Below are 27,928 nucleotides of genomic sequence, written 5' to 3' on the forward strand. Positions count from 1 at the left end.
GTCTATAACGCCCACCAATTATTTGGACCCCATTGGTAGCGTTATAGCGAGCGATCACTGTATTATGATTAATGCTGCGTACACTGATTGTTCTAAATGCTGGTTTCACAAAATTAATTCAGGTAGACAATGAATACACAGAAGAGTGACTAGTCCCACCGAATACCTTGATAAGCCTTTTATTTTTCATTATTGTTTGACAAAAGATGTGGCCTTTAAATCAAAGTAGGTGGTTGGAAATGATTTCTTCTTTAGTTTCAACTTCCAGAATAGCACTGCTTCTCATAAATGAAAAACAAAGTCATAGGTCACACTATCAAGGAAGTATGATTGTGAAACGATACTGACAGATATTTGAGTAATTTTATTACAGTAAAGATTTTTAAATATATTTTTCACCTTTTAATTAAAATAGCAGTGATAAAATCTTGTCTTTTTTTCATTATACCTAAGTGCATCTCTATACAAGTCGGCCCAAAGTAATCATATTTTATTTTTTCGAATTTAAGGTTGTTGTTTGTTGTTTATCCCAAATGCGTGGAACAATGCTCATGATGTCAATCACTGGATTGTCTGGTCAGACTTGATTATTTACAGACCGCCGTCATATAGCTGGAATAATGCTGAGTGAGGCGTTAAACAACAAACAAACAAACAAACAACAACAACAAAACAACAATCTGCAAAATGCACTGAAAGTGAAAGGCTTCCATATGCTCGTCTGCTCAGATTTCAGAATAAGCGCTTTTGTTTACAAACAAGAGAAAAGTTTGATCATGTGACATGCAAGTCAGCTTGTGGCAGTGGTGTCATGCTAAGTCATCACTGCGTCAGGGAGTGGATATAACTATCAATACTGCCTCTGAAGCCAGGCAAGTATCTATGTATCCCCCTTCCCTGTGATGGCCGACTTGTGTCAGGGGAGACTACTTGGACATAACAGGGTCTATGCTTGGGGTGAGGTGAAATGGGGTTTAACGTCGCGTCCAAGATTATTGCACTTAGATGGAGACGTGCATGCACGTGTGTGTGTGGCTGCTCCGAACTGATGCTGATTTATAATACCCCACTCAAACACAGTATACTGACTCCAAGCCGACCAGTCCTTGTTTCAGCCTTTAATGCCGAGTGCAAGACAGGGTAACAACAAGTACCATTTTTTAACGTCTTTTGGCATGACGCGGAAGGGGATCCAACCCTGGGCCTTCCGCTCTCCTGGCGGATGCTCTACCACTAGACCAAGGAGGCGGTCGTCTAAGCTTGGCCACTTATACATCCTCCGCTGAAAATTTGGGATTTCATTGGTCATTCTGGATTACCGTATTCGACGTAATAAGCGCCCCGATCTAATAAGCTCCCACAGCGATATTTGCTAACATTTGGCTAGTGAACAATCCCAATTAGCATCCCTTCTGAATGATCAATGTACGCAGGACATATTTATTCGTGTATAATACGCACTTGTGTGTTATATGCACCGTTAATTACGGGCAATTAAATACTGGAAAAATATATCTGTTGTGTATAATACGCTCAGACTTTTCTTTAGTATCATTTCAGGCTGTCAGCATAAACCACAAAATTAACGATCTCTCAACTCTTTCACCAAAAATATATTCTAATAAGAGCCCCCTATTTCTAATTTTGAGAGCGACCTGGGCGCTTATTACATCGAATACGGTAAATAGAATAACACACATTATTGACTTGTAACAAGTAAGGAAGTTGAGATCTAGGAAGTCAAAAAGCAGAAACTGTCTTTCTCTTTGTTGATTTGGATGTCATTTCACTACAGTTTCAGCGTTAGAAATTGGCACTAGTCCTACAGTCCTTGTCAAACTGCCAATAGTTAAGGTATCATAAGGACAAGTAGACATTTGCCATTACTAGGGGTTTCTCTATATGTTATCATCATAAGGACAAGTAGACTAAAACTGGTTTTTTTTACCACTGAGTTTATACGTAAAATAAGTTATACAGCACTTTATTTTGAGAAATATATATCAGTATTCTTAATTGAAGGGGTGTTCTGGGGTCCATGTTATAACAAGATGAGTGAGTGAGTGAGTTGTGTTTAACGCCGCTTTTAACAGTATTCCAGTTATATCGCGGCGTGTCAGCTTAATGTGGGAGGAAAGCCCGAAGTGATGCAGGTCTCAGACATTTACCACTTCGGTGAAACCCACGCGCACGACTATGGTGCTGACAAACCTAGAAACATAATCGGGGCGAGTCGGGATTCGAACCCACAATCATAGGTTTCTGGCGTGCCCAAGGGACGCAACTTAGACAATCGCAGCGCCTTAGACAACTGGGCCACCCGTGCCCCTTATAACAAGATGAAGTGAGGTGAGGTGGAAAGGGGCCCAACATCACCTTTAAGATTATTGCACTGATGTAGTCATGTGTGAGATTTGTTTGTTTGTTTGTTCGTTGTTTGATGCCGCACTCAGCAATATTCCAGCTATATTCCAGCAGTCTGTAAATAATCGAGTCTGGACCAGTTAGTCCAGTGATTGACATCATGAACATTGATCCATGCAATTGGGATACAATGACATGCATCAACCAAGTCAGCGTCCCTGACCACCCGATCACATCAGGCGACGAGCATCGTCGCCTTTTACAGCAAGCATGAGTTGCTGAAGGCCTATTCTAATTTGGATCTTGTGAGTGCATGCATGTTTACTTGCATGTCACAGTACACTGATTCCGAGGCCGACCTCCTTGTTTTATCCAAGCACAAGGCAGGGAAACAACAAATACCATCTTTAGGTATGACGCATCCGGGGAAGGAATCAACAACCTTCTGCTCGGTCCACTACACCACTAAGGCAGTCTATGACAATACACTCCCCCCCCTCCCTCCCCCCCCCAAAAAATGTAATGCTTCATTCCAAACACTGAATGTTTGCTATATTCAGAAAGTTGGGTTAATGCAGCCTTCAACAATATCCAAGTCATATCACAGTGTGTCAGCTTAATTTGGGAGGAAAGATCAAAGTGAAACGGGTTTCAGACGTGGTATGTCAAATAGGTTATTAAGCACTTTATTTTTGTGTGTGTGTTTGCTTGTTTGTTTATTTGTTTGTTGTTTAACACCACCCACAGCAATATTCCAGCCATATGATGGCGGACTGTAAATAATCGAGACTGGACAAGACAATCCAGTGATTGATATCATGAGCATCGATCCACGCAATTGGGATATGATGACATGCATCAACCAAGTCAGCGAGCCTGACCGATCACATCAGTCGCCTCTTACAAGCACAGGTTGCTGAAGACCAATTCTGACCATGTTCTTCGAGGGGCTTGTGATCAATTTATGATATCTGAGACCAGTTTGGGAAGATAAAATATTCCAAATATTCTAATGATCACATCATGCTATTTTCACTGCCTCACATTAGGTCCAACGTGTATCTAGTGTGTATGAGGGAGTCGACTCCTGCTGTTCCACACAGACTGTAACAGTAGTGTTCTGTTGTACTTTATCTGCAAGAGAACACACACTTGATCTCCATAACTAGGTCACCATGTTTATCCCCTGTGTTTTTTTCCCTATCGATAACAAGGAAGGAGAATGTATACCACAAGGGACTCGATAACTTGATCGGCAGGATAGGCGGACACAGACACAGATAATGTGCACTAGCATGCACAGGCCGATTCATGTAATATACTTCCTTGATCGTGACAGTAGGCTGAGGCAGCCAGCAACTCAGGTCTAGGCCTGGAGTCACATTACATGAAATCTTCCATGCAGTGCCTCACAAGGAAGGGCTGGTTCAAGAGACTGATAATCGGAATTATCATCAATGTGAAGAAATATTAACATTGGTTGGTTTGTTGTTTGACGCCACTCTCAGCAATATTCCAGCTATATGACTGAGGTCTGTAAATAATCAAATCTAGACCAGACAATCCAGTGATTAATATCATGAGCATCGATCCACGCAATTGGGATCAATGACAAGCATTCAATTATTTACAGACTGAGTTATATAGCTGGAATATTGCTGGGTATGGTGTTACAAAACAAATGATACCCAAACCAGTATACAATGGTTGGTTGGTTGGTTTGTTGTTTAACGCCGCACTCAGCAATATTCCAGCTATATGACGGCAATCTGTAAATAATCGAGTCTGGACCAGACAATCCAGTGATTGATATCTTGAGCATTGAGTGAGTGAGTGAGTGAGTGAGTGAGTGAGTGAGTGAGTGAGTGAGTGAGTGAGTGAGTATGGTTTTACGCCGCTTTTAGCAATATTCCAGCAATATCACGGCAATGGTAGTGAGGAAACTTCTCCCTGATAACACCAGCACCAGTCTTAATGATACCGTCCGTCAAGTGTCCTGGTCCAGACAATCACTGGACACAAATCTTGTGCCATTTCGTCTGACTATCATGTAACATTAGATTCATCTCGTGTTGGCACATCATACAGTGAGCTCATCTTTCAATGAAATACAAACACACAGTGTTAGCAAAGAATATATTGTAAGAAGCTTTGTTCTAATCGTAATTTTGTATGTAAGGTAATCTAATGTGCTCAGTAAGCTAATCTAGTGCTCAGTAAGCTAATCTAGTGTGTTCGGTAAGCTAATCTTGTGCTCAGTAAGCTAATCTAGTGTGTTCAGTGAGCTAATCTAGTGTTCAGTTAACTATTCTAGTGTTAAATAAACTAATCTAGTGCTCAATTAACAATTCTAGTGTTCAGTAAACTTATCTAGAGTGTTCAGTAAACTTATCTAGAGTGTTCAGTAAGCTAATCTAGTGTGCTCAGTAAGCTAATCTAGTGTGTTCAGTAAGCTAATCTAGTGTGTTCAGTAAGCTAATCTAGTGTGTTCAGTAAGCTAATCTAGTGTGTTCACTAAGCTAATCTAGTGTGTTCAGTAAGCTAATCTAGTGTGTTCAGTAAGCTAATCTAGTGTGTTTACTAAGCTAATGTAGTGTGTTCAGTAAGCTAAACTAGTGTGCTCAGTAAGCTAATCTAGTGTGTTCAGTAAGCTAATCTAGTGTGTTCAGTAAGCTAATCTAGTGTGTTCACTAAGCTAATCTAGTGTGTTCAGTAAGCTAATCTAGTGTGTTCACTAAGCTAATCTAGTGTGTTCAGTAAGCTAATCTAGTGTGTTCAGTAAGCTAATCTAGTGTGTTCACTAAGCTAATCTAGTGTGTTCAGTAAGCTAATCTAGTGTGTTCAGTAAGCTAATCTAGTGTGTTCACTAAGCTAATCTAGTGTGCTCAGTAAGCTAATCTAGTGTGTTCAGTGAGCTAATCTAGTGTTCAGTTAACTATTCTAGTGTTAAATAAACTAATCTAGTGCTCAATTAACAATTCTAGTGTTCAGTAAATTTATCTAGAGTGTTCAGTAAACTTATCTAGAGTGTTCAGTAAGCTAATCTAGTGTGCTCAGTAAGCTAATCTAGTGTGTTCAGTAAGCTAATCTAGTGTGTTCACTAAGCTAATCTAGTGTGTTCAGTAAGCTAATCTAGTGTGCTCAGTAAGCTAATCTAGTGTGTTCAGTAAGCTAATCTAGTGTGTTCAGTAAGCTAATCTAGTGTGTTCAGTAAGCTAATCTAGTGTGTTCACTAAGCTAATCTAGTGTGTTCAGTAAGCTAATCTACTGTGCTCAGTAAGCTAATCTAGTGTGTTCAGTAAGCTAATCTAGTGTGTTCGGTAAGCTAATCTAGTGTGTTCAGTAAGCTAATCTAGTGTGTTCAGTAAGCTAATCTAGTGTGTTCAGTAAGCTAATCTAGTGTGTTCACTAAGCTAATCTAGTGTGTTCAGTGAGCTAATCTAGTGTTCAGTTAACTATTCTAGTGTTAAATAAACTAATCTAGTGCTCAATTAACAATTCTAGTGTTCAGTAAACTTATCTAGAGTGTTCAGTAAACTTATCTAGAGTGTTCAGTAAGCTAATCTAGTGTGCTCAGTAAGCTAATCTAGTGTGTTCAGTAAGCTAATCTAGTGTGTTCAGTAAGCTAATCTAGTGTGTTCAATAAGCTAATCTAGTGTGTTCAGTAAGCTAATCTAGTGTGTTCAGTAAGCTAATCTAGTGTGTTTACTAAGCTAATGTAGTGTGTTCAGTAAGCTAAACTAGTGTGCTCAGTAAGCTAATCTAGTGTGTTCAGTAAGCTAATCTAGTGTGTTCAGTAAGCTAATCTAGTGTGTTCACTAAGCTAATCTAGTGTGTTCAGTAAGCTAATCTAGTGTGCTCAGTAAGCTAATCTAGTGTGTTCAGTAAGCTAATCTAGTGTGTTCACTAAGCTAATCTAGTGTGTTCAGTAAGCTAATCTAGTGTGTTCAGTAAGCTAATCTAGTGTGTTCACTAAGCTAATCTAGTGTGTTCAGTAAGCTAATCTAGTGTGTTCACTAAGCTAATCTAGTGTGCTCAGTAAGCTAATCTAGTGTGTTCAGTGAGCTAATCTAGTGTTCAGTTAACTATTCTAGTGTTAAATAAACTAATCTAGTGCTCAATTAACAATTCTAGTGTTCAGTAAACTTATCTAGAGTGTTCAGTAAACTTATCTAGAGTGTTCAGTAAGCTAATCTAGTGTGCTCAGTAAGCTAATCTAGTGTGTTCAGTAAGCTAATCTAGTGTGTTCAGTAAGCTAATCTAGTGTGTTCACTAAGCTAATCTAGTGTGTTCAGTAAGCTAATCTAGTGTGCTCAGTAAGCTAATCTAGTGTGTTCAGTAAGCTAATCTAGTGTGTTCAGTAAGCTAATCTAGTGTGTTCACTAAGCTAATCTAGTGTGTTCAGTAAGCTAATCTAGTGTGCTCAGTAAGCTAATCTAGTGTGTTCAGTAAGCTAATCTAGTGTGTTCGGTAAGCTAATCTAGTGTGTTCAGTAAGCTAATCTAGTGTGTTCAGTAAGCTAATCTAGTGTGTTCAGTAAGCTAATCTAGTGTGCTCTGTAAGCTAATCTAGTGTGCTCAGTAAGCTAATCTAGTGTGTTCAGTAAGCTAATCTAGTGTGCTCAGTAAGCTAATCTAGTGTGTTCAGTAAGCTAATCTAGTGTGCTCAGTAAGCTAATCTAGTGTGCTCAGTAAGCTAATCTAGTGTGTTCAGTAAGCTAATCTAGTGTGTTCAGTAAGCTAATCTAGTGTGCTCAGTAAGCTAATCTAGTGTGCTCAGTAAGCTAATCTAGTGTGCTCAGTAAGCTAATCTAGTGTGCTCTGTAAGCTCAGTGTGTTCTACAATACCAACTGATTACAACTACTCTCACACTACACCACCCCCTACCCACACCTGCTTGTCGTAGGAGGCGACAGGCAGGATCGGGTGGTCAGGCTCGCTGACTTGATCGATGCTCATGATGTCAATCACTGGATTGTCTGGTCCAGACTCGATTATTTTCAGACCACTAACATATAGCTGGAATATTGCTGAGTGGGGCGTTAAACAACAAACCAAACCAACCACATCAAGACAGAACAGTACACTATTCCACAATATCAGCTGTTAACTAGTCTGTCATGCAGTCCCTGAACCCTATTATTTTCCCTTCCCCCCAGCCCTTTCTGTAATAGTAATGCAAAAGCCCTAAATAAAGCAAGTCTGGATTTTCCTAAGCAATCTCCCATCTCGCTGGGGCTGCTTTTTAATTTAAGAGGAGTTACTTGTTTCTATCAACATCCTATATTTTCGGAAGCATTAGTCTAGCTGTTAACTACAACCTCCCCACCCATTCTCATCTCTCATAAACAGTAAGCTTGCTGTTATGGCAATTGCCTCCATTAACTGACGAGGATGTACTGCTTTGTCTCTGTCTGCGTGAAGTAGGAGGGATGGGCGTCCTGCCATACCCACCCCCACACCAGCATCGTTAGCAGCAGGGTAATGAGTGGCAATAGACTCAACACACACACCTCACTTCCTGTTTCCCTCTCACAAACAACCTGTGTCTTTCACAAACTATGAATGAATAACAGCGTTGGCAGAAACTGGAAAATACCTCTCATGCCCCATGCTCTGAAAACACTTCTTTATTCTAAAACAAACTGTTTATATCCTACATTGCTACTGCTGTTGTATGTTTGAAACATGTGTCTGAGTTTCGTTCCACGGGCTTCTTCCAGATTCCTACACAGGGATCGGAAAACAATAGCAGCCTGCTACTCGTCCCTTCTGTCGGGTGTCACTGATCAGTGTCCGAAATGACTGCCAACTTGCCTGCCTGACCGCCTGCCCGACTGCCCATCTGACCACCTGCACGCCTGCCCATCTGACGACCTGCCCGACTGCCCATCTGACCGCCTGCCCATCTGACCACCTGCCCACCTGACCCTTCTGCCCACCTGACCGTCTGTTCGCCTGCCCACCTGCCCGCCTGACCACCTGACTGCCTGCCCACCTGACCACCTGACTGCCTGCCCGCCTGACCACCTGACCACCTGCCCGCCTGCCTACCTGACCGCCTGACCACCTGACCACCTGACTCCCTGCCCTACTGCCAACCTGCCTGTGGCTTGATTCTTTTCTGTAGGGCTGCATGAAATTTTCCTCCAACCAACCCAACTGCCTGGAAGATAATTTTATGACTACTTACAACTGAACTTAATTATGACTCCTTTTAGATTCTCAAGTGATTGTTTGCATTATTTCAAGAAGCGATTTGTCTCTTTTAGGGGCAATTTTTCAATATTTATAATGTCTGAATGTGGGCAGGTAACTTTGAAGACGGGCAAGCATCAATTATAGGTTACCTGCCCAACCATCTTGTTGGGTTTAAAACTTATTTTTTAAACACTATCACTGATAACATTCTGTGTCAACTGCAATTGCTCAAAGACATACAGCAGGCCCAGATACATTCTGCGATAGCATTATCAAAATTCTGCACCTAAAATTACAAGTTTCTGCAGTAAAATCTGCACAATTTCCCCCTCAAAAATAAAGACAAACTCATATTTTTGTTTAAAAATTGTACTCTTGGCAATACAAGCAATACTTCCAGACACAGACATGAACATGTGTAGGACCCTACAGTCCCATCTGGGCAATACAAGCGATACTTCCCGGGACAGACATGAACGTGTAGGACCCTACAGTCCCATCTGGGCAATACAAGCAATACTTCCCGGGACAGACATGAACATGTGTAGGACCCTACAGTCCCATCTGGGCAATACAAGCAATACTTCCCGGGACAGACATGAACATGTGTAGGACCCTACAGTCCCATCTGGGCAATACAAGCAATACTTCCCGGGACAGACATGAACATGTGTAGGACCCTACAGTCCCATCTGGGCAATACAAGCAATACTTCCCGGGACAGACATGAACATGTGTAGGACCCTACAGTCCCATCTGGGCAATACAAGCAATACTTCCCGGGACAGACATGAACATGTGTAGGACCCTACAGTCCCATCTGGGCAATACAAGCAATACTTCCCGGGACAGACATGAACATGTGTAGGACCCTACAGTCCCATCTGGGTAATACAAGTAATACTTCCTGGAACAGACATGAACATGTGTAGGACCCTACAGTCCCATCTGGGTAATACAAGCAATACTTCCCGGGACAGACATGAACATGTGTAGGACCCTACAGTCCCATCTGGGCAATACAAGCAATACTTCCCGGGACAGACATGAACATGCGGAATGACCTGCCCTGCTGAGGTGGGTCATCCAGCTCGGGATGTGATTGTGCAAATGGCTGTAGCGGAGTGGTTGCTGTCATTGACCCAAATACTGCTACAAGTACAAGCAGCCATTCATAATATTACTCTGCAGGTCACCTGCAATTAGTCTTCTTCCATTCAGAATCTGGTTAACCCTACATATGCCAACATGTGGAGCAACCCACTCCTCGCAAGCTCCGATGTTCATACAGTTTGGCCCTCGCCCTATGAAGGTTCATACTCCAATGAGTGGTGGTGGAATGGGGTTTAACGTCGCGTCCAAGATTATTGCACTTATATAGCGACTTGCATGTACGTGTGTGTGTTTGTGTGGCTGCTTGTACTAGTCCGGACTGATGCCGATTTATAGTGCTAGCCCACTGAGATACCATGCCGCAGTTTAACATGAATACCCCACACAGACACAGCATACTGACCCCGAGCCGACCAGTCCTTGTTTAGCCCCTTAATGCCGAGCGCCAGACAGGGTAACAACAAGTACCATCTTTTAACGTCTTTTGGTATGACCCGGCCCGGGATTGAACCCCGGACCTTCCGCTCTCCGGGCGGACGCTCTACCACTAGACCACGGAGGCGGTCCATATTCCAATGAACCCACACAAAGTGAAAGTCACTTCTTAAATGACCAATATACTGAATGTACCTGTGATATTAAGTGCTGCTGGCCCAGTGAACTAGCAAATTTAGTCCAGCAATATCACGGCGGGGGGACACGAGAAATGGGCTTCACACATTGTACCCATGCCGGGAATCAAACCCGGGTCTTTGGCGTGACGAGCGAACGCTTTAACCACTAGGCTACAGCCCCACTGGTTCTAAGAAATTTATCAAAACAAAAGTGTTTACAAGGCAGATTCAAACTAAAGGCCATTTCATGGTCGAAATATTCAAGGCTTCTTCAAGCTTATTCTAACCTGTACAGTTAGGAAGTGTGTTACATACAGATATATTGCCCTACTTTCAAAGCAACCTTTCCAGAAGCAAACATTGTGCTTTTCAGTGGACAAGTTTCTATTAAAGAAACTAATTGTGAAGCCAATGGCCCGGTATGGTGGACAGGAAATATTTGAGAGGAGAGTGCATAACCTGAGTATGAATCAGTTCACCCATACTACCACTGGGGCATCCCTGACAACATACTGACAGCATACTGACAGCATACTGACAACATACTGACAGCATACTGACAGCATACTGACAACATACTGACAGCATACTGACAGCATACTGACAACATGCTAACAACATACTGACAACATGCTGACAACTTACATACTGACAACATGCTGACAACATACATACTGACAGCATACTGACAACATACTGACAGCATACTGACAACATACTGACAGCATACTGACAGCATACTGACAGCATACTGACAACATGCTGACAACATGCTGACAACATACATACTGACAACATACTGACAACATGCTGACAACATACATACTGACAACATGCTGACAGCATACTGACAGCATACTGACAGCATACTGACAACATACTGACAACATGCTGACAACATACTGACATACTGACAACATGCTGACAGCATACTGACAGCATACTGACAACATACTGACATGCTGACAACATACTGACAACATACTGACATCATACTGACAACATACTGACATGCTGACAGCATACTGACAGCATACTGACAACATACTGACAGCATACTGACAGTATGCTGACAACATGCTGACAACATACTGACATACTGACAACATGCTGACAGCATACTGACAGCATACTGACAACATACTGACATACTGACATACTGACATCATGCTGACAACATACTGACATGCTAACAGTATACTGACAACATGCTGACAACATACTGACACTAACTGACAGCATGCTGACAATATACTAACATGCTGACAGCATACTGACAACATACTGACATGCTGACAGCATACTGACAACATACTGACAGCATACTGACAACATGCTGACAACATACTGGCAACATACTGACAACATACTGACAGCATACTGACAACATACTGACAGCATACTGACAACATACTGACAGCATACTGACAACATACTGACATACTGACAACATACTGACAACATGCTGACAGCATACTGACAACACACTGACAGCATACTGACAGCATACTGACAACATACTGACAACATACTGACAACATACTGCCAACATACTGACAGCATACTGACAACATACTGACAACATACATACTGACAGCATACTGACAACATACTGACAGCATACTGACAACATACTGACAACATACTGACAGCATACTGACAACATACTGACAACATACTGACAGCATACTGACAACATACTGACAGCATACTGACAGCATACTGACATACTGACAACATACTGACAGCATACTGACAACACACTGACAGCATACTGACAACATACTGACAGCATACTGACAACATACTGACAGCATGCTGACAACATGCTGACAACATGCTGACAGCATACTGACATACTGACAACATACTGACAACATACTGACAACATACTGACAAGTCCTCTAGCACTGTAAACTCAAATGGTAAAACCCTTTACTGGACCGTTACAAAGTAAATGACCTTATGATCCCATTCCACAAAGTGATCTCAGTCAGGGACAGACCATTTCATATTGGTGGGAAGAGCCTGGCATTTTATCAAAAACAATTGATTGTCCCCGAAAGTTCTTAAACAAAATATACATGCTTCAGCAATGTTGGGAAAAAAAGAATTGCCTGCCACAAATAATTATTATTATTTTTTTTTTAAATATAAAAAAATTCAGGCTCATCGTTTTAAATTAAAAAAATATCTGTTGTTTCAGCTGTAGCTGAAAAACATGTAATCTTGATACAAAATCTCCCCCCCCCCCCCCCCCCAGAATAGCAAATAGTCCATCCTTAAGCACTAAGATGATCATGACTCTAAAATGTAATAGGTTACCATCCGCGTTGACAATTCATGTGTGTGTTGCGATCCATACCACCATGTATTGCATGTGTTCCTACATCTGTACTTCATGGATCTAATAAAATAACCCAAACATTGGACTTCCCTATCCACAGCCCCCCCCCCCCCACCACACACACACACACTGACAACTTTGTAGTCATCCGACAGGTTGATGTGGCCACTACGCATTAATAGACACATTATACAGGAAGCTGGTCGGGAATAGTTTCCTCTTCACGATCAGAGAAATCATTTGCTAATTTCTGAATTTCATTTCGACTTGTCACTTATGTAAACTTTGCCAACAAGATGAATATATGCATGATTTTGAAAGAACTCAATACACTGGTATTTTCCAAACGTATTGTGATACACATTCATTAGTGTTTCAAATCATGGTATATCGGTAATACCACACACCTCTAGTGACAGACAGATACACCATAAAGATTGCTTTATTGACTGGAACAAAGCATGGTTTGCTAAGACCAATCTTAACACAGGCCTTAATGGGTCAAACGCGATGCCAAAAGATAAGTTCAAGCAATCAGACTCTTAACGTTTTCTACACAGCCTGCCATCCTGGCACAATCTTTAAACAATCTGGTCACATTTTAAACAACATCTTCCTGAGGCAAGGGCGTTAACTGACTATAAAAGTCCAGTTTCCACCCTTGCCGAACTGGTCTGGAATTTCCTGGCTCGATCGTAGCGTCACCAATGGCTATTACAAGATATGTCCCTTCTATGTTCCTCCTATTGACCAATCAGATTCCATCTCTCATATCACTTACATTTGCTTCAAAATCCATGGCTGCGCCCAGTCAAGATGATCTGATCGATAATCATGATCTATATTGAAATAAAACAGGTCTTACACCGCAAAGTGCATCAAATCACTAGAGCACCTTGATTAAAAATATGAAAAGATTTGCAAAATATCTGTCGACCGAAACCTGCATGTTGAAATCCATTTTGTTTATGAACCGGATGTCTAGTTCGTTACACGATTTTGATTGGACTATGCATAGACTCGTAAGTCCAGACAAAATGTAACTCCATAATTCCAGCCTAGTTTGGCAAGGGTGGAAACTGGACTTTTACAGTCAGTTAACTCCCTTGCTTCAGGAAGATGTTTAAACAATTGCTCCCATAATTATCGACCCGTGAAGATTCCGGGGTAGAATAGGTCTTCAGCAACCCATGCTTGCAGGAAAAGGTGACTATGCTTGTCGTAAAAGGCGACTAACGGGATCGGATGGTCAGGCTCAATGACTTGGTTGATGAATGTCATCAATTCTAATTGCGTGGATCGATGCTCATGATATTAATCACTGGATTGTCTGGTCGACTCGATTATTTACAGACCGCTGTCATATAGCTTGAATATTGCTGAGTGCGGCGTTAAACAACCAACCAACCAACCAAACCCATAATTATCACCCTATTACACACTCTGTTTTTCAATGACACAATTTCTTTCATATTAATTAAACACAAATGCTGCTTTCAAGTTTGAACGTCAAGGTGCTTTGTAGTATATTTCCCTCTCTACATCACTGGGGCTACTTGAGGCAGAGCTGGGTCCACTCTATCTGGCTCTGTGTCAAAGTGTAAACTACTAGCCCCACCACTTGTCTTCCATGCCGAGCTTCCTGTCGCCGTGACGACAGCTGACCTATCACATAATGGCTAGTAATGGCCGATTTCCTCCACAGTGGAACAGGCTACAATTACAACCACCAAATTTATGTGTGTTCATCAAATGTGTCAGGCGTACTTTGAAATTGAAATTGTGTTGGCTCCAATTCAGTTGGGAAGTTTCATGGGAATGTGAGAGACCAGATATATCAGTGCCTGTTTTCAGTTCACTTGTAAGACATGACACTGGCTTAACACCATGTGACACTGCTCAACACCATGTGACACTGGCTCAACACCATGTGACACTGGCTTAACACCATGTGACACTGCTAAACACCATGTGACACTGCTCAACACCATGTGACACTGCTCAACACCATGTGACACTGCTCAACACCATGTGACACTGCTCAACACCATGTGACACTGCTAAACACCATGTGACACTGCTCAACACCATGTGACACTGCTAAACACCATATGACACTGCTAAACACCATATGACACTGCTCAACACCATATGACACTGCTAAACACCATATGACACTGCTAAACACCATGTGACACTGGCTCAATACCATATGACACTGCTTAACACCATGTGACCCTGGCTCACACACCATGTGACACTGCTAAACACCATATGACACTGCTAAACACCATATGACACTGCTAAGCACCATATGACACTGCTCAACACCATATGACACTGACACTGCTAAACACCATGTGACACTGCTAAACACCATATGACACTGCTAAACACCATATGACACTGCTAAGCACCATATGACACTGCTCAACACCATATGACACTGCTAAACACCATGTGACACTGCTAAACACCATGTGACACTGCTAAACACCATATGACACTGCTAAACACCATATGACACTGCTCAACACCATATGACACTGCTCAACACCATATGACACTGCTAAACACCATATGACACTGCTCAACACCATATGACACTGCTCAACACCATGTGACACTGCTAAACACCATGTGACACTGCTAAACACCATGTGACACTGCTAAACACAATGTGACCCTGCTAAACACCATGTGACACTGCTAAACACCATATGACACTGCTTAACACCATATGACACTGCTAAACACCATATGACACTGCTCAACACCATATGACACTGCTAAACACCATGTGACACTGCTAAACACAATGTGACCCTGGCTCAAAACCATGGACATAATATAACCACATTGCTGTAGCAGGTCATGATCTTGAAGTGACACTTCTAAACACTATGTGACACTTCTAAACACTATGTGACACTGCTAAACACCATGTGACACTGTTATAAGCTCTTTGGCACTGCTAAAAGCTCCAGACACTGCTACAAGCTGCCAGACACTGCCAAAAGCTTTGTGATACTGCTAAAGGCTCTGACACTACTTAAAGCTCTGTGAAACTCCTTAAACTTTCCCAGAGCCGTAACTTTTAGTTTCATCCCCAGAGCCATAACTTTTAGTTGCATCCCCTGAGCCATTACTTTTAGTTTCATCCCCAGAGCCATAACTTTTAGTTGCATCCCCAGAGCCGTAACTTTTAGTTTCATCTCCAGAGCCGTAACTTTTAGTTTCATCTTCAGAGCCTTAACTTTTAGTTTCATCTCCATAGCCATAACTTTTAGTTTCATCTCCAGAGCCATAACTTTTAGTTTCATCCCCAGAGCCATAACTTTTAGTTTCATCTTCAGAGCCGTAACTTTTAGTTTCATCCCCAGAGCCATAACTTTTAGTTTCATCCCCAGGGCCGTAACTTTAAGCTTCATCCCCAGAGCCATAACTTTTAGTTTCATCCCCAGGGCCGTAACTTTTAGTTTCATTCCTAGAGCCATAACCTTTAGTTTCATCTCCAGAGCCGTAACTTTTAGTTTCATCCCCAGAACCATAACTTTTAGTTTCATCTCCAGAGCCGTAACTTTTAGTTTCATCCCCAGAACCATAACTTTTAGTTTCATCCCCAGAGCTGTAACTTTTAGTTTCATCCCCAGAGCCATAACTTTTAGTTTCATCTCCAGAGCTGTAACTTTTAGTTTCATCCCCAGAGCCATAACTTTTAGTTTCATCTCAAGAGCCGTAACTTTTAGTTTCATCTCCAGGGCCATAACTTTTAGTTTCATCCCCAGAGCCGTAACTTTTAGTTTCATCTTCAGAGCCGTAACTTTTAGTTTCATCTCCAGAACCATAACTTTTAGTTTCATCTCCAGAGCCATAACTTTTAGTTTCATCTCCAGAGCCTTAACTTTTAGTTTCATCTCCAGAACCATAACTTTTAGTTTCATCTCCAGAGCCATAACTTTTAGTTTTATCCCCAGAGCCTTAACTTTTAGTTTCATCTCCAGAGCCATAACTTTTAGTTTCATCTCCAGAGCCATAACTTTTAGTTTCATCTCAAGAGCCGTAACTTTTAGTTTCATCTCCAGAGCCATAACTTTAAGCTTCATCCCCAGAGCCATAACTTTTAGTTTCATCCCCAGGGCCGTAACTTTTAGTTTCATTCCCAGAGCCATAACTTTTAGTTTCATCTCCAGAGCCGTAACTTTTAGTTTCATCCCCAGAACCATAACTTTTAGTTTCATCTCCAGAGCCGTAACTTTTAGTTTCATCTCCAGAGCTGTAACTTTTAGTTTCATCCCCAGAGCCATGACTTTTAGTTTCATCTCAAGAGCCTTAACTTTTAGTTTCATCTCCAGGGCCATAACTTTTAGTTTCATCTTCAGAGCCGTAACTTTTAGTTTCATCCCCAAAGCCGTAACTTTTAGCTTCATCCCCAGAACCATAACTTTTAGGTTAATCCCCAGATTCTCATCCCAAGTAAGTGAGTATGGTTTTACGCCACTTTTAGCAATATTCCAGCAATATCACGGCGGGGGACACCAGAAATGGGCTTCACACATTGTACCCATGTCGGGAATCGAACCCTGGTCTTTGGCGTGGCGAGTGAAGGCTTTACCACTAGGCTACCCGAACGCTCTTCTCATCTCAAATTTGCCCCAGTAGCAAAATTGTCATGACAGGGGGGGATTCCCATCCAAACATTAAACAAACACAACTAACTTCCCATAACAACAACACATGGTCTATCAACGTTAGTTGTGTAGAGGAACGTGACTGTGTTTGTCAGCTTGACTCCTGACAGTTGCTACGGCTCTGGTCCTGCCCCTTAGAGAAGCACTTGTAAGCATGTCTGGTGTCTCCTTAGGGAGTGACATTACTTGAAATTCCGTATTTGACGTAAATAAGCACCCAGGGCGCTCTCAAAATTAGAAATAGGAGGCTCTTATTAGAATATTTTCTTGGTGGAAAAAACCCAAAGTTGAAAGATAAATTTCATGGTTTATGCTGACAGCCTGAAATGTTTATATACAACAGATATTTTTTCCAGAATTTAATTAAGAATCGCAAGCTCCGACATTTATACAGTTTGGCCCTCACTCTATGAAGGTTCATACTCCTGTGAACTCACACAAAGTGAAAGGCAATTCTTATAATTTTTTTATCACAATTTCTTACCTCAAAGGATGGATGCCAAGGTCTAAACAAATTTTATTTAGTACGTATGACTTCATGTTTACACTGACAGCCATACAACAACCAGCTATATCGCGGAGTAAAATAGTTCCTCAAAAAGAGAGGTGACATGAGCGTATGGATGCACAACTTGCTCTTCAGAAACATCTTACGCAGCACGTGTTCAAATCATATCCTCATTAGATGATAAAGTTCTGTAAAGAACTACCTCAGTAAGTAAGTCACAATGACGCGTCGTAATACATTTACATCGAGTACAAGACGTCAAAATGGCCGACAAGATGATTTCCGAAGTTGTTAATGAACCTGTGGCGGTTACATGTGTTAGTCATCATTGATCAACTGGCCGATCATTGAAAGGTGAATACAGATGCGTCAAACAGACACTAAGGTAAATTCATAGATTGCTGGAGACGGTCAGTGTCAGCCGAAGACACGGATTGAGTCGATTCTACGATAGTTTAGATTTCTTCGTTTGCTCATTAGGATAGGCCGTAGCGAGGATATTCGTGAACAATCATGCAGTCACGCTCTCTGACATTTCTCAATGTATACTGAAACGCTGAGACCAAGAATAAAGGTTCTAAATAATCAGAAAGAACACTTATGTATGTTTTCATGCTAGGGAATTCCCAGGGGTTTCCCCAGGAAGGTGGAAGTAGTCCGACAGTGTTTACGTCATTTCAAGAACACGGTCGCATGAAAAACTTATGAACGTCAAATTGTGTCGTTCATACACTTATGAACGTCAATTTTGCGGTCATGTGACCGACCTCTCGTCCAATGGAAAAGCCGTATATCGTGTAAACTTCAAATTAAAAAATTATTTGCCCATAATTAAGGGTGCATATAACACACGACTGCGTATTATACGCGTATAATTCAGCCTTTTGTACATTGATCAATCGGAAGGGGTGCTAATTGGGATTGTCCACTAGCCAATATCTTAGCAAATATCGCCGTGGGCGCTTATTAGAGCGGGGCGCTTATTACGTCGAATACGGTACGTCTCTCCCAATAGCATAAAAGGGTACCCGGTAGGATGAGATGGGTATGTGAATGTTGACCTTCAAGCGCCCGACAAGCGAATAAAAATGGAGAGCACACAAATCTATTAGTGCTTTGAGCATACACAGAGTATAAGGAGGTAAGCACAACAAAAGTACACAAATTATTTATTTTTGATAATGTACACGAGGTGAATAATAAGAAATGTCTGTCATGACAAAGCACGTACCCCAAATGATGCAATGTGTTATGTGACATCCAGTCTAGAGTCACAGTGAAATCGTCATGGACAATACTGCGTTCACACACTCCTGATATCTTAGTCATGACTGGCACGCCTCAATGCTTCCATTGTGAGGGGATCTTTGAGGACAGAGTCGAGCCATGTAACCAACAGCCCGCTAGATACATGTTAATAATTGAGAGTGTTATTCATGTGATAAACTTATAGATAGGAAAATGAGGTTCTCCAAAGAGGAACCTTTGGCAAGCTTTAACATAATGCAAAGCCTATTTGCTCAGAAACTCTTGACTTATCAATTTCTCTACAATCAGATCTGCAACTAGGCTTGTAAGGGGCGACTGACGGGATCGGGTGGTCAGGCTCACTGACTTGGTTGATGCATGTCATCGTATCCCAATTGCTTGGATCGATGCTCATGATATTAATCACTGGATTGTCTGGTCCAGACTCTATTATTTACAGACCGCCGTCATATAGCTTGAATATTGCTGAGTGCGGCGTGTTAATGCGGAGAGGTATTGTATCAGAGTTTTGTTTGTTTGTTGTTTAACGCCGCACTCAGCAATATTCCAGCTATATGACAGCGGTCTGTAAATAATCAAGTCTGACCAGACAATCCAGTGATTGACATCATGAGCATCGATCCACGCAATTGAGATACAATCAACCAAGTCAGCGAGGTTGTGTACCCAATCTTGTTAGTCGCCTCTTACGACAAGCATAGTCGTCTTTTACGGCAAGCATGGGTTGCTGAAGATCTATTCTACCCCGGATCTTCATGGGTCTTGTACCAGAGTAAAAGATCTGACTTTAATGAGACTATTGAGAAATGCTCCGTTTCCTGTGAGGACTGAACAAATACAGCTGCAAAATAGTTGTCTCTACATCATGAATGGCGCAGTTCACACTGGAATTTCTACATTTATTTTTGTTATGGCTGAAATAATGCCGATGTGACGATGAAAGTTTTACTCACTACGGTTAATGAAAATTATGTCTTTAAATTCGATTATATATAATTGATATAAAGAATGGGACAATATGATAAAGCGATTATGAGACACATGTGTTGACCACTGTTGACATTTACTAAATATATTTTAGGAATAAAAAATATGAATAATGATTGCCATAGGCTCGTAATGAAAGTCACATAATGCATAAAACGCATAAATATAGGCATTTGCTTCCGACTGCATCATATACAGAAATCTTATAAAATAATTGTTACTCTCGAGAAATTAAGACATGCACATTCAGCGAAACATTTGATTTGCTGATAAACCAGAAGTTGTGAAGACGGAAAACAAGTGTGTGTGGTCATTCAATCTGAAATAGCTGGAATACTGCTGAGTGCAGCATTTAACAACCAGAGCTCCAGATAAGCTTTTGGTGTTGTGGGTATTTTACCCATGCATTTTAAAATCATTGGGTATCAGTAATTCTATCTGCGTATTCAAATTTCTGTTACCCACTAGTTTTTACACATGTGGGTATTTAAGTTAAATATTTAAAAACACAATTCATCTAGTCCCTCAAACTGGTGTCGTGTGGGTTCGAGAGCTTTATAGGACTCAAAAATACCTTGATACTTCCACAAGAAAGTGTGATGGCCAATGATCATGATGTAACTGTCATCGTGGAGTTTGGCAAGGTTGACGGAATGCCTGATGCTGATTTGCTAATCGAATACGCAGGGTTACTTCACAATATTTTGATGATACGCACAAGTTTTATTTTTGTAGCGTATCTGTAATGTTCGTTGCGTATATGATACGCTTGGATTATATTTTACTGTGTATTTCTGCATTTCTGATGCGTATTTCACGCAGATACGCAGCTTATCTGGAGCTCTGACAACAAACAAACAAGCAATATATATTCAGTATCTATTTCCAAACCGATACATATAAGTAAACAGTTATGATGACAAACTAAAGAAAAAATACTTTTTATGAAAGGTTACGGAGAGCTGAGGTAACCATGGTAACATGACAAGGAAACCAATACACAAAGCATGATCATGAATTTCTGCCATCTTGTCAACATTCACCCACGATAAATTATCAATCATTGATTGGCTGATGAAGTCGATCATCAGGTATGAACATGAATACTTGCCCATAGGCCTGAGGCTAGTAGAAATTATCTCAGGCTAATCAAATTATAATTCTACAAGCCCATTGGGGCTCTTAGTTTATTGACACTTGCTGTAATTTATCTATTGTTTGCTTGTTAGGTTTTGAGTTTATTACCACCCCTGACTTTTAATCATAAATATACATACAGGGCCGTCTGACAATGACTATCAGCATGCTCAGTCTGTGCCATGATTATTTCAAGTTTAATATTTGTTTGTTTGTTGTTTAACGCTGCACTCAGCAACATTCCAGTTATATGACAACGGTCTGTAAATAATCAGGTCTGGACCAGTCAACCCAGTGATTGACATCATGAGCATCTATCCACATGATTTGGATACAATGACATGCATCAACCAAGTTACGACAATCATGGTCACCTTTTACGGCAAGCATGGGTTGTTGAAGACCTATTCGACCCCGGATCTTCAAAGGTGTCGAAATTCAATACTACCCAAACATGTCTCGGACTAATGAGACAAATGATCCCAAACAGATTAAGTCACAGAAATATGGGGCTACAATAAGGCTGGCTCTAAGATGAATATCGATAGCCAGCCCAAGGCTACAGTTGATGTCTTCTTCACTAAAATCAGTGAGTGTGTATGATTTTACGCCGCTATCACGGCGGGGGACACCAAAAATGGGCTTCACACATTGTACCCATGTCGGGAATCGAACCTGGGTCTTCGGCGTGACAAGCAAACGCTTTAACCACTAGGCTACCCAACCTCTCCCACTACTAGCCTCAGTATATTGGTTTGGTTGGTTGGTTTGTTGTTTAACGCCGCTCTCAGCAATATTCCAGCTATATGACGGCGGTCTGTAAAATAATCATGACTGGACCAGACAATCCAGTGATTGATATCATGAGCATCGATCCACGCAATTGGGATCGATGGCATGCATCAACCAAGTCAGCGAGCCTGATCACCCGATCCTGTTAGTCGCCTTTTACGACAAGCATAGTCACCTTTTACGGCAAGCATGGGTTGCTGAAGACCGATTCTACACCGGATCTTCACGGGTCCCCTTTAGTATATCTCTGAGCATCATTTTCAGTAGAGTTCACTATTATCATATCGACGATTACTATCTGAGCATACGAGACCAAATAGACATGGGCTTCGGACTTGTGGCTAAAGTCACTGACTTCTGTATGTCATAAGAACTAAAGAAAAACATAATTTGCCTTTTCCCAGTTTTTAACAAGCGTAAAAAAATGGTTTCAAAATGACGTCATAATGCTCATTAAGATATAGCGTGTTGAAGGAAGTGTTGCTATAGCATGAGGATAAGGGTGTGATTCAAAAACTCCTGTCTTAACTCTCATGTCCAGTAAAGATTCAGGTCTCTTGGTTAAAATACTGTATTCGACGTAATAAGCGCCCCACTCTAATAAGTGCTCACGGCGATATTTGCTAATATATTGGCTAGTGAACAAGCCCAATTAGCACCCCTTCTGATAGATCAATGTACACAAGACTTGTATAATGTGTCTTGTATAATACGTGTGTTATATGCATCCTTAATTATGGGAAGTTAAATTCTGGAAAAATATATCTGTCGTATATAAACATTTCAGGCTGTCAGCATAAACCACGAAATTTACGATCTTTCAACTCTGTTGTTTTTCACCAAAATAATATTCTCACACGAGACCCATATTTCTTATTTTGAGAGCACCCTGGGCGCTTATTATGTCTAATACGGTACTATGCCAGAAAATCTTAAGTATCTCAGGACCTCCTTAGTTCGGAACACTTTCGCAGTCATGACTTTTGAACGGCTTTTATGATGTTTGAGACTTGGTCAATCAGAATGACCTTCTGATGTTGGGCAATGTTAGAAATTAAGTCAGTTGGTGTAGCTGAGTGAGTTTTGTTTTACACCGCTTTTTTAGCAATATTCCAGCAATATCACAGCAGGGGACACCAGAAATGGGCTTCACACATTGTACCCATGTCAGGAATCGAACCCGGGTCTTCGGCGAGACGAGCAAACGCTTTAAGCACTAGGCTACCCGACCACCCCGGGTGTAGTTGAGGTTTGCTGGTGATGGAGACATGACTGCTTCCCACCGACCTGCTATTTTGATCACGAAGCATATATACAGTGAACTACGTTCCTAACGAACAATGAAATAACGATTATAATGAACTGACGAATATAACAAAATGTGTTTTGATCCCGTCCATTTGCTGTATATTTGCTTATAATGAACTACAGTTATAACGAACTAAAATTAGTGGTCCCTTCGAGTTTGTTATAACCGTAGTTTACTGTACAGTCAAAGGACAACATGTATGACTCTTGATCAACCAAATTTATAGCCGTTTCCATAAATGTATCCATTCTCTGACAACGAAGGTTCGTTTCAAGGTGTCAATTGCAGTAATCCGATTGTGGTTACTGTAAATAAAGACGAGTTGGTGCGGTCCGCCAATCATTTCACAAACAAATTTGCAGAAATGTAAGTGTAAACAATATTGAATGAAAGTTTTAAAAAAATCAATATATAAGATTAAAAACATAAAGCCAGATACTCAATGAACACTTTTTGTAAACAGATAGTGCAATACGATAACTATCTTGTTTCCTTCAGAAAAGATTTGTTGACATGCTATTTTCGGTGTTATGTGTTAACAGTAACATTTGCTGCGGAATAATAGTCAAAACTGTGTGTATAATGCGCACCCCCTACACTGCTGTATTTTTTAATATACAGTGTATATTTTATCATGGCTCCTATATTATACATAAGCAAAAATAATATTCATAAATAACCATTCTTATTTGTTAGGTTATATTTGTGATACGAACGTATTTGCTACTTTGAGTATCTTTAACAGCCACAGTGTTATTACACTGTATCTGTATTCTACTAATGTTAGTCACATGCAAAGTTATATAGTTTGAACCAATATGCCGCAAGACTGCACTTCGGAAGCAGCTTCTAACGTTAATAGTTCTGGCGACATTGTGGCTGTCGCTTCACTGATTTTGCATGTCTCTTCTGAAGAGCGATACACGAATCTACACAAACTTCGGTAATTACCAAGTTCTGTTTACAGTACGATTTGCAAGTGGTGGGTTTTCAAAACAATGGACAGGGAGTTAATTAACTCTTTCAACGTTAAGACACAGACACAACAGGTGTTGTTGTGTGATGCTATGTGTACTCACTTGTCACCGAATGACCGTCTCCACCAGTCTGCAGCATCACTTTTAGTAATCCTAAAGGTCTCCCCTGCATAGGTTCCAGAGGGAGGAGGGTAGATCGCCTTTAACTCCGCAAGCATGTGCGAAAATACCAGTGACAGCTTTGTCAGGTTGCGTCGGAAGTGAGAATTCTCATCGAAGATTTTGTCTCTTCCTTCGCGAAATAGCTTGATAGTGTTTTTGCATTTGCTCATTAAATTTTCAATGAATATTCTAAAATATTCACACTCGTTGAGCGTTTGTAGTTTGTCGTCATGCTTTGAGCAGATCAAACGCAAATGCTGATAGGTGTCGGGCAGAATATCCAGGATGAATGGAGGGCTGTTCCTTAAATTCATCCTCGAATGCTGACACAGTTTCACAACTTTGTCCATCATTTTCCATGATTTCTCGATTGTTCGTTTATCCACTACAACTAATTTTGGAGGGGCTAGAACTTCCTGAAGACGGCTAAACATGTTTCCAAAATTCTTGCCTTGATTTCGACTCCTACCACTCACCGCCATTTTGCCCTTCCTGGTCCAGCCCCGAGTCGACGAGGTACGGCAGTCAATAAGCGGGTCATAAGGATTGGGGATAACAAGTCTACGGAAATCTGCACGGGCCACATGTGAGCAAGAGTTTCAAATTCTGTTTTACAAGGATATGGAGATCCGGATGTGTCACATTTATTGTATAACGTTTGCAGTTCGTTCGTTACAGTAAAAGTCAAACAAAGTCTGCTTTTTCATGCACATTTCTATGGTGAGAAATATATCCAAGTGATGTGAGGTGTACAATAGTGAATGTCTTAATGTACATTTTTACCAAATTCATATTGAAATAAAAAAAGAATGTGCGGACACTAGAGGGACCAGTTCCATGTTTGATTGTAATGAGTGAGTGAGTGAGTGTAACAGTATTCCAGTTATATCGCGGCGTGTCAGCTTAATGTGGGAGGAAAGCCCGAAGTGATGCAGGTCTCAGACGTTTACCACTTCGGTGAAACCCACGAGTACGGGTATGGTGCTGACAAACCTAGAAACATAATCGGGGCGAACTAGGATTCGAACCCACAATCACAGGTTTCTGTCGTGCCCAAGGGACGCAATTCTGCAAAGCGAATCGCGGCATCTTAGACGATTAGCAAACGCTTTGGCCACGAAAGTACCCCACAACCCTCGAGTGAGTGAGTATACACTGTTTTCTGGGTTATTATTAGTGTCTCCCCAAATATTATCTGTCCAGTGTTAAAGGTACATGTGGATGAGAGTGAGTGAGTGTGTTGGGTTTTAACGCTGTTTTGAGCATTATTCCAATTATATCACGCATGTCAGCTTAATATGGGAGGAAAGCTCGAAATGATGCAGGTCTCAGACGTTTACCACTTCGGTGAAACCCAGGGGCACGGATCTATATGGTGCTGACAAACCTAGAAACATAATCGGGGCGAACCGGGATTCGAACCCACAATCATAGGTTTCTGGCGTACCCAAGGGATGTAACTCTGCACAGCCATCCGTGCCTCCTCATTCTGTGGGTTGGCTGCTGTATTTGGGTTTCCCTGTGTGCGGGATGCTTGTTGTACTAAATCGTAACGAGTGGAACAGTCTTCCCTTGGCTTGGTTTGTTGGTTTGTTGTTTAACGCCACACTCAGCAATATTCCAGCTATATGACGGCGGTCTGTAAATAATCGAGTCTGGACCGGACAATCCAGTGATTAATATCATGAGCATCGCTCCACGCAACTGGGATCGATGACATGCATCAACCAAGTCATTGAGCCTGACCACCCGATCCCGTTAGTCGCCTCTTACGACAAGCATAGTCGCCTTTTACGGAAAGCATGGGTCTTGACAACCACCGAGACACTTATTCGGAGCATAAGACGACAGAGCCAGGTTAAGATCGCCTCACGTGTATTACATATGACACTTTGAGTAGTATAGCCTCTGAGATATACATGATGTTTTAGGTCGTTGTTATCAATTAATGCATTCAGACAGCCTTCAATCAAATATGGCCGCGAAATTATCCATCTTTAGGCAAGCAACTAGGAACACACGAAATATTTAGCATCTAACGATGATGCCACAGGCTCATTTGCAATGCTTTCTAAGAAGAACCAGAGCAAAACAAGTCTTTTGCAAAGAAGCCTAATTTGAAACTACAGTAAACTACGGTTATAACGAACTCAAAGGGACTACTAATTTTAGTTCGTTATAACAGTAGTTCGTTATGAGCACATATACAGCATGATTACAGCAAGTATTCTGGACCAACAAGTTAGTTCGTTATATCCGTCAGTTCGTTATAAGCGCGTTCGTTATAACCGTAGTTTATACTAGAATCCACAACAGACGCTAACCAAAGCATCTTTTGACATGCACCTAAGAACAATAAATGTCCCTCATATATAAGGCTGCCAGGTGCTGTAAATTTTCAATCTATTCTTGGAAAACCAATAAAGTTATTATCTGTAGAGCAAACTAGATATTTTTGTGGTGATCCTTAGCAAACTTTGAGTAGTATACGGCCTCTGTCTAAACAATGGTTTCCGTTGCTGTCACTGTCCGACTCATTACTCACATGGTAACGTAATGTATTAATGCGCACATTCTTGGCACAACTCTCGCAATGTTGATGTTGAGGTACTGTTTGTAAGAGATGAGAAGAGTCTTGGGACAACGTAATTTAAGAATGACTATCATGGGATAATCTTTGTGTGTTTTGCGATATATATCCTGCATTATGTTTTTTCCTTCTACAGGATGTTTACCATCCCAAAACAAACTCGCGTGATACACGCTTTCATATTTCCACGCCAACACGATTATTTTACAGAGTCCCCGGACACCACCTCGCGACTTCATCTTCCTTGGCGATTTCTTAGACGTCAAACATCCTTCCTGGATTGAACTGTACAAGGCAGCTGTAATGTTGTATAAGAATGTCCCATACCACCAGGAACATGTTTTATCGCCTCTTATTTCAAGCAGAATCAGTCTTGGCTGATTACGTGTCATATCGTACCTCGAAAACGTGGGGCGTGCTCATGCTATCGATCATTGGTTCGCCAGGGCTGGTGCATATGGAAGGTGTAGTGTATATGTGTATATCGCATTCTTTTGTTTATTTAAAAGGCGACTAACGGGATCAGGTGGTCAGGCTCGCTGACTTGGTTGATGCATGTCATCGATCACAATGGCGTAGATCAATGCTCACGATGTCAATCACTGGATTGTCTGGTTCAGACTCGATTATTTACAAGCCGCCGCCATATAGCTGGAATATTGTTGAGTGCGGCGTTAAACAACAAACAAACAAATAAACTTACACCTTCATCGGGTGATTAAATGCTACGAGGCACAGAACTTATGTACTGAACCGCAAAAGAAACGTCACCCCAAGTAACATGGCATGAAAAGTTGTCATTTCAATATCTGGGTAAGTTTTGTCAAAGTTTCTAACATTTAACATTACCTTGTCCGGAAAAAACAA

General features: G+C 41.2%; 1 protein-coding gene across 5 annotated transcripts in view; it reads right to left on the minus strand.

Annotated features, from left to right (window-relative positions):
* The window catches only part of LOC139458229 (E3 ubiquitin-protein ligase CBL-B-like), a 62,039-nt gene extending 37,068 nt beyond the window's left edge, over nucleotides 1–24,971 (minus strand). For all 5 annotated transcript variants that reach the window (XM_071239594.1, XM_071239596.1, XM_071239595.1 and 2 more), the window contains exon 1: nucleotides 24,412–24,971. In XM_071239594.1, coding sequence (XP_071095695.1) covers nucleotides 24,412–24,953 — 542 coding nt within the window. In that variant the 5' untranslated portion in view covers nucleotides 24,954–24,971. The remainder of the gene's footprint in view (nucleotides 1–24,411) is intronic.
* Between the last annotated feature and the right edge of the window lie 2,957 nt (nucleotides 24,972–27,928).

The sequence above is a fragment of the Haliotis cracherodii genome, unplaced genomic scaffold (assembly GCF_022045235.1).
Source record: "Haliotis cracherodii isolate W230 unplaced genomic scaffold, xgHalCrac1.p SCAF_12, whole genome shotgun sequence".
NCBI lineage: Eukaryota > Metazoa > Mollusca > Gastropoda > Lepetellida > Haliotidae > Haliotis > Haliotis cracherodii.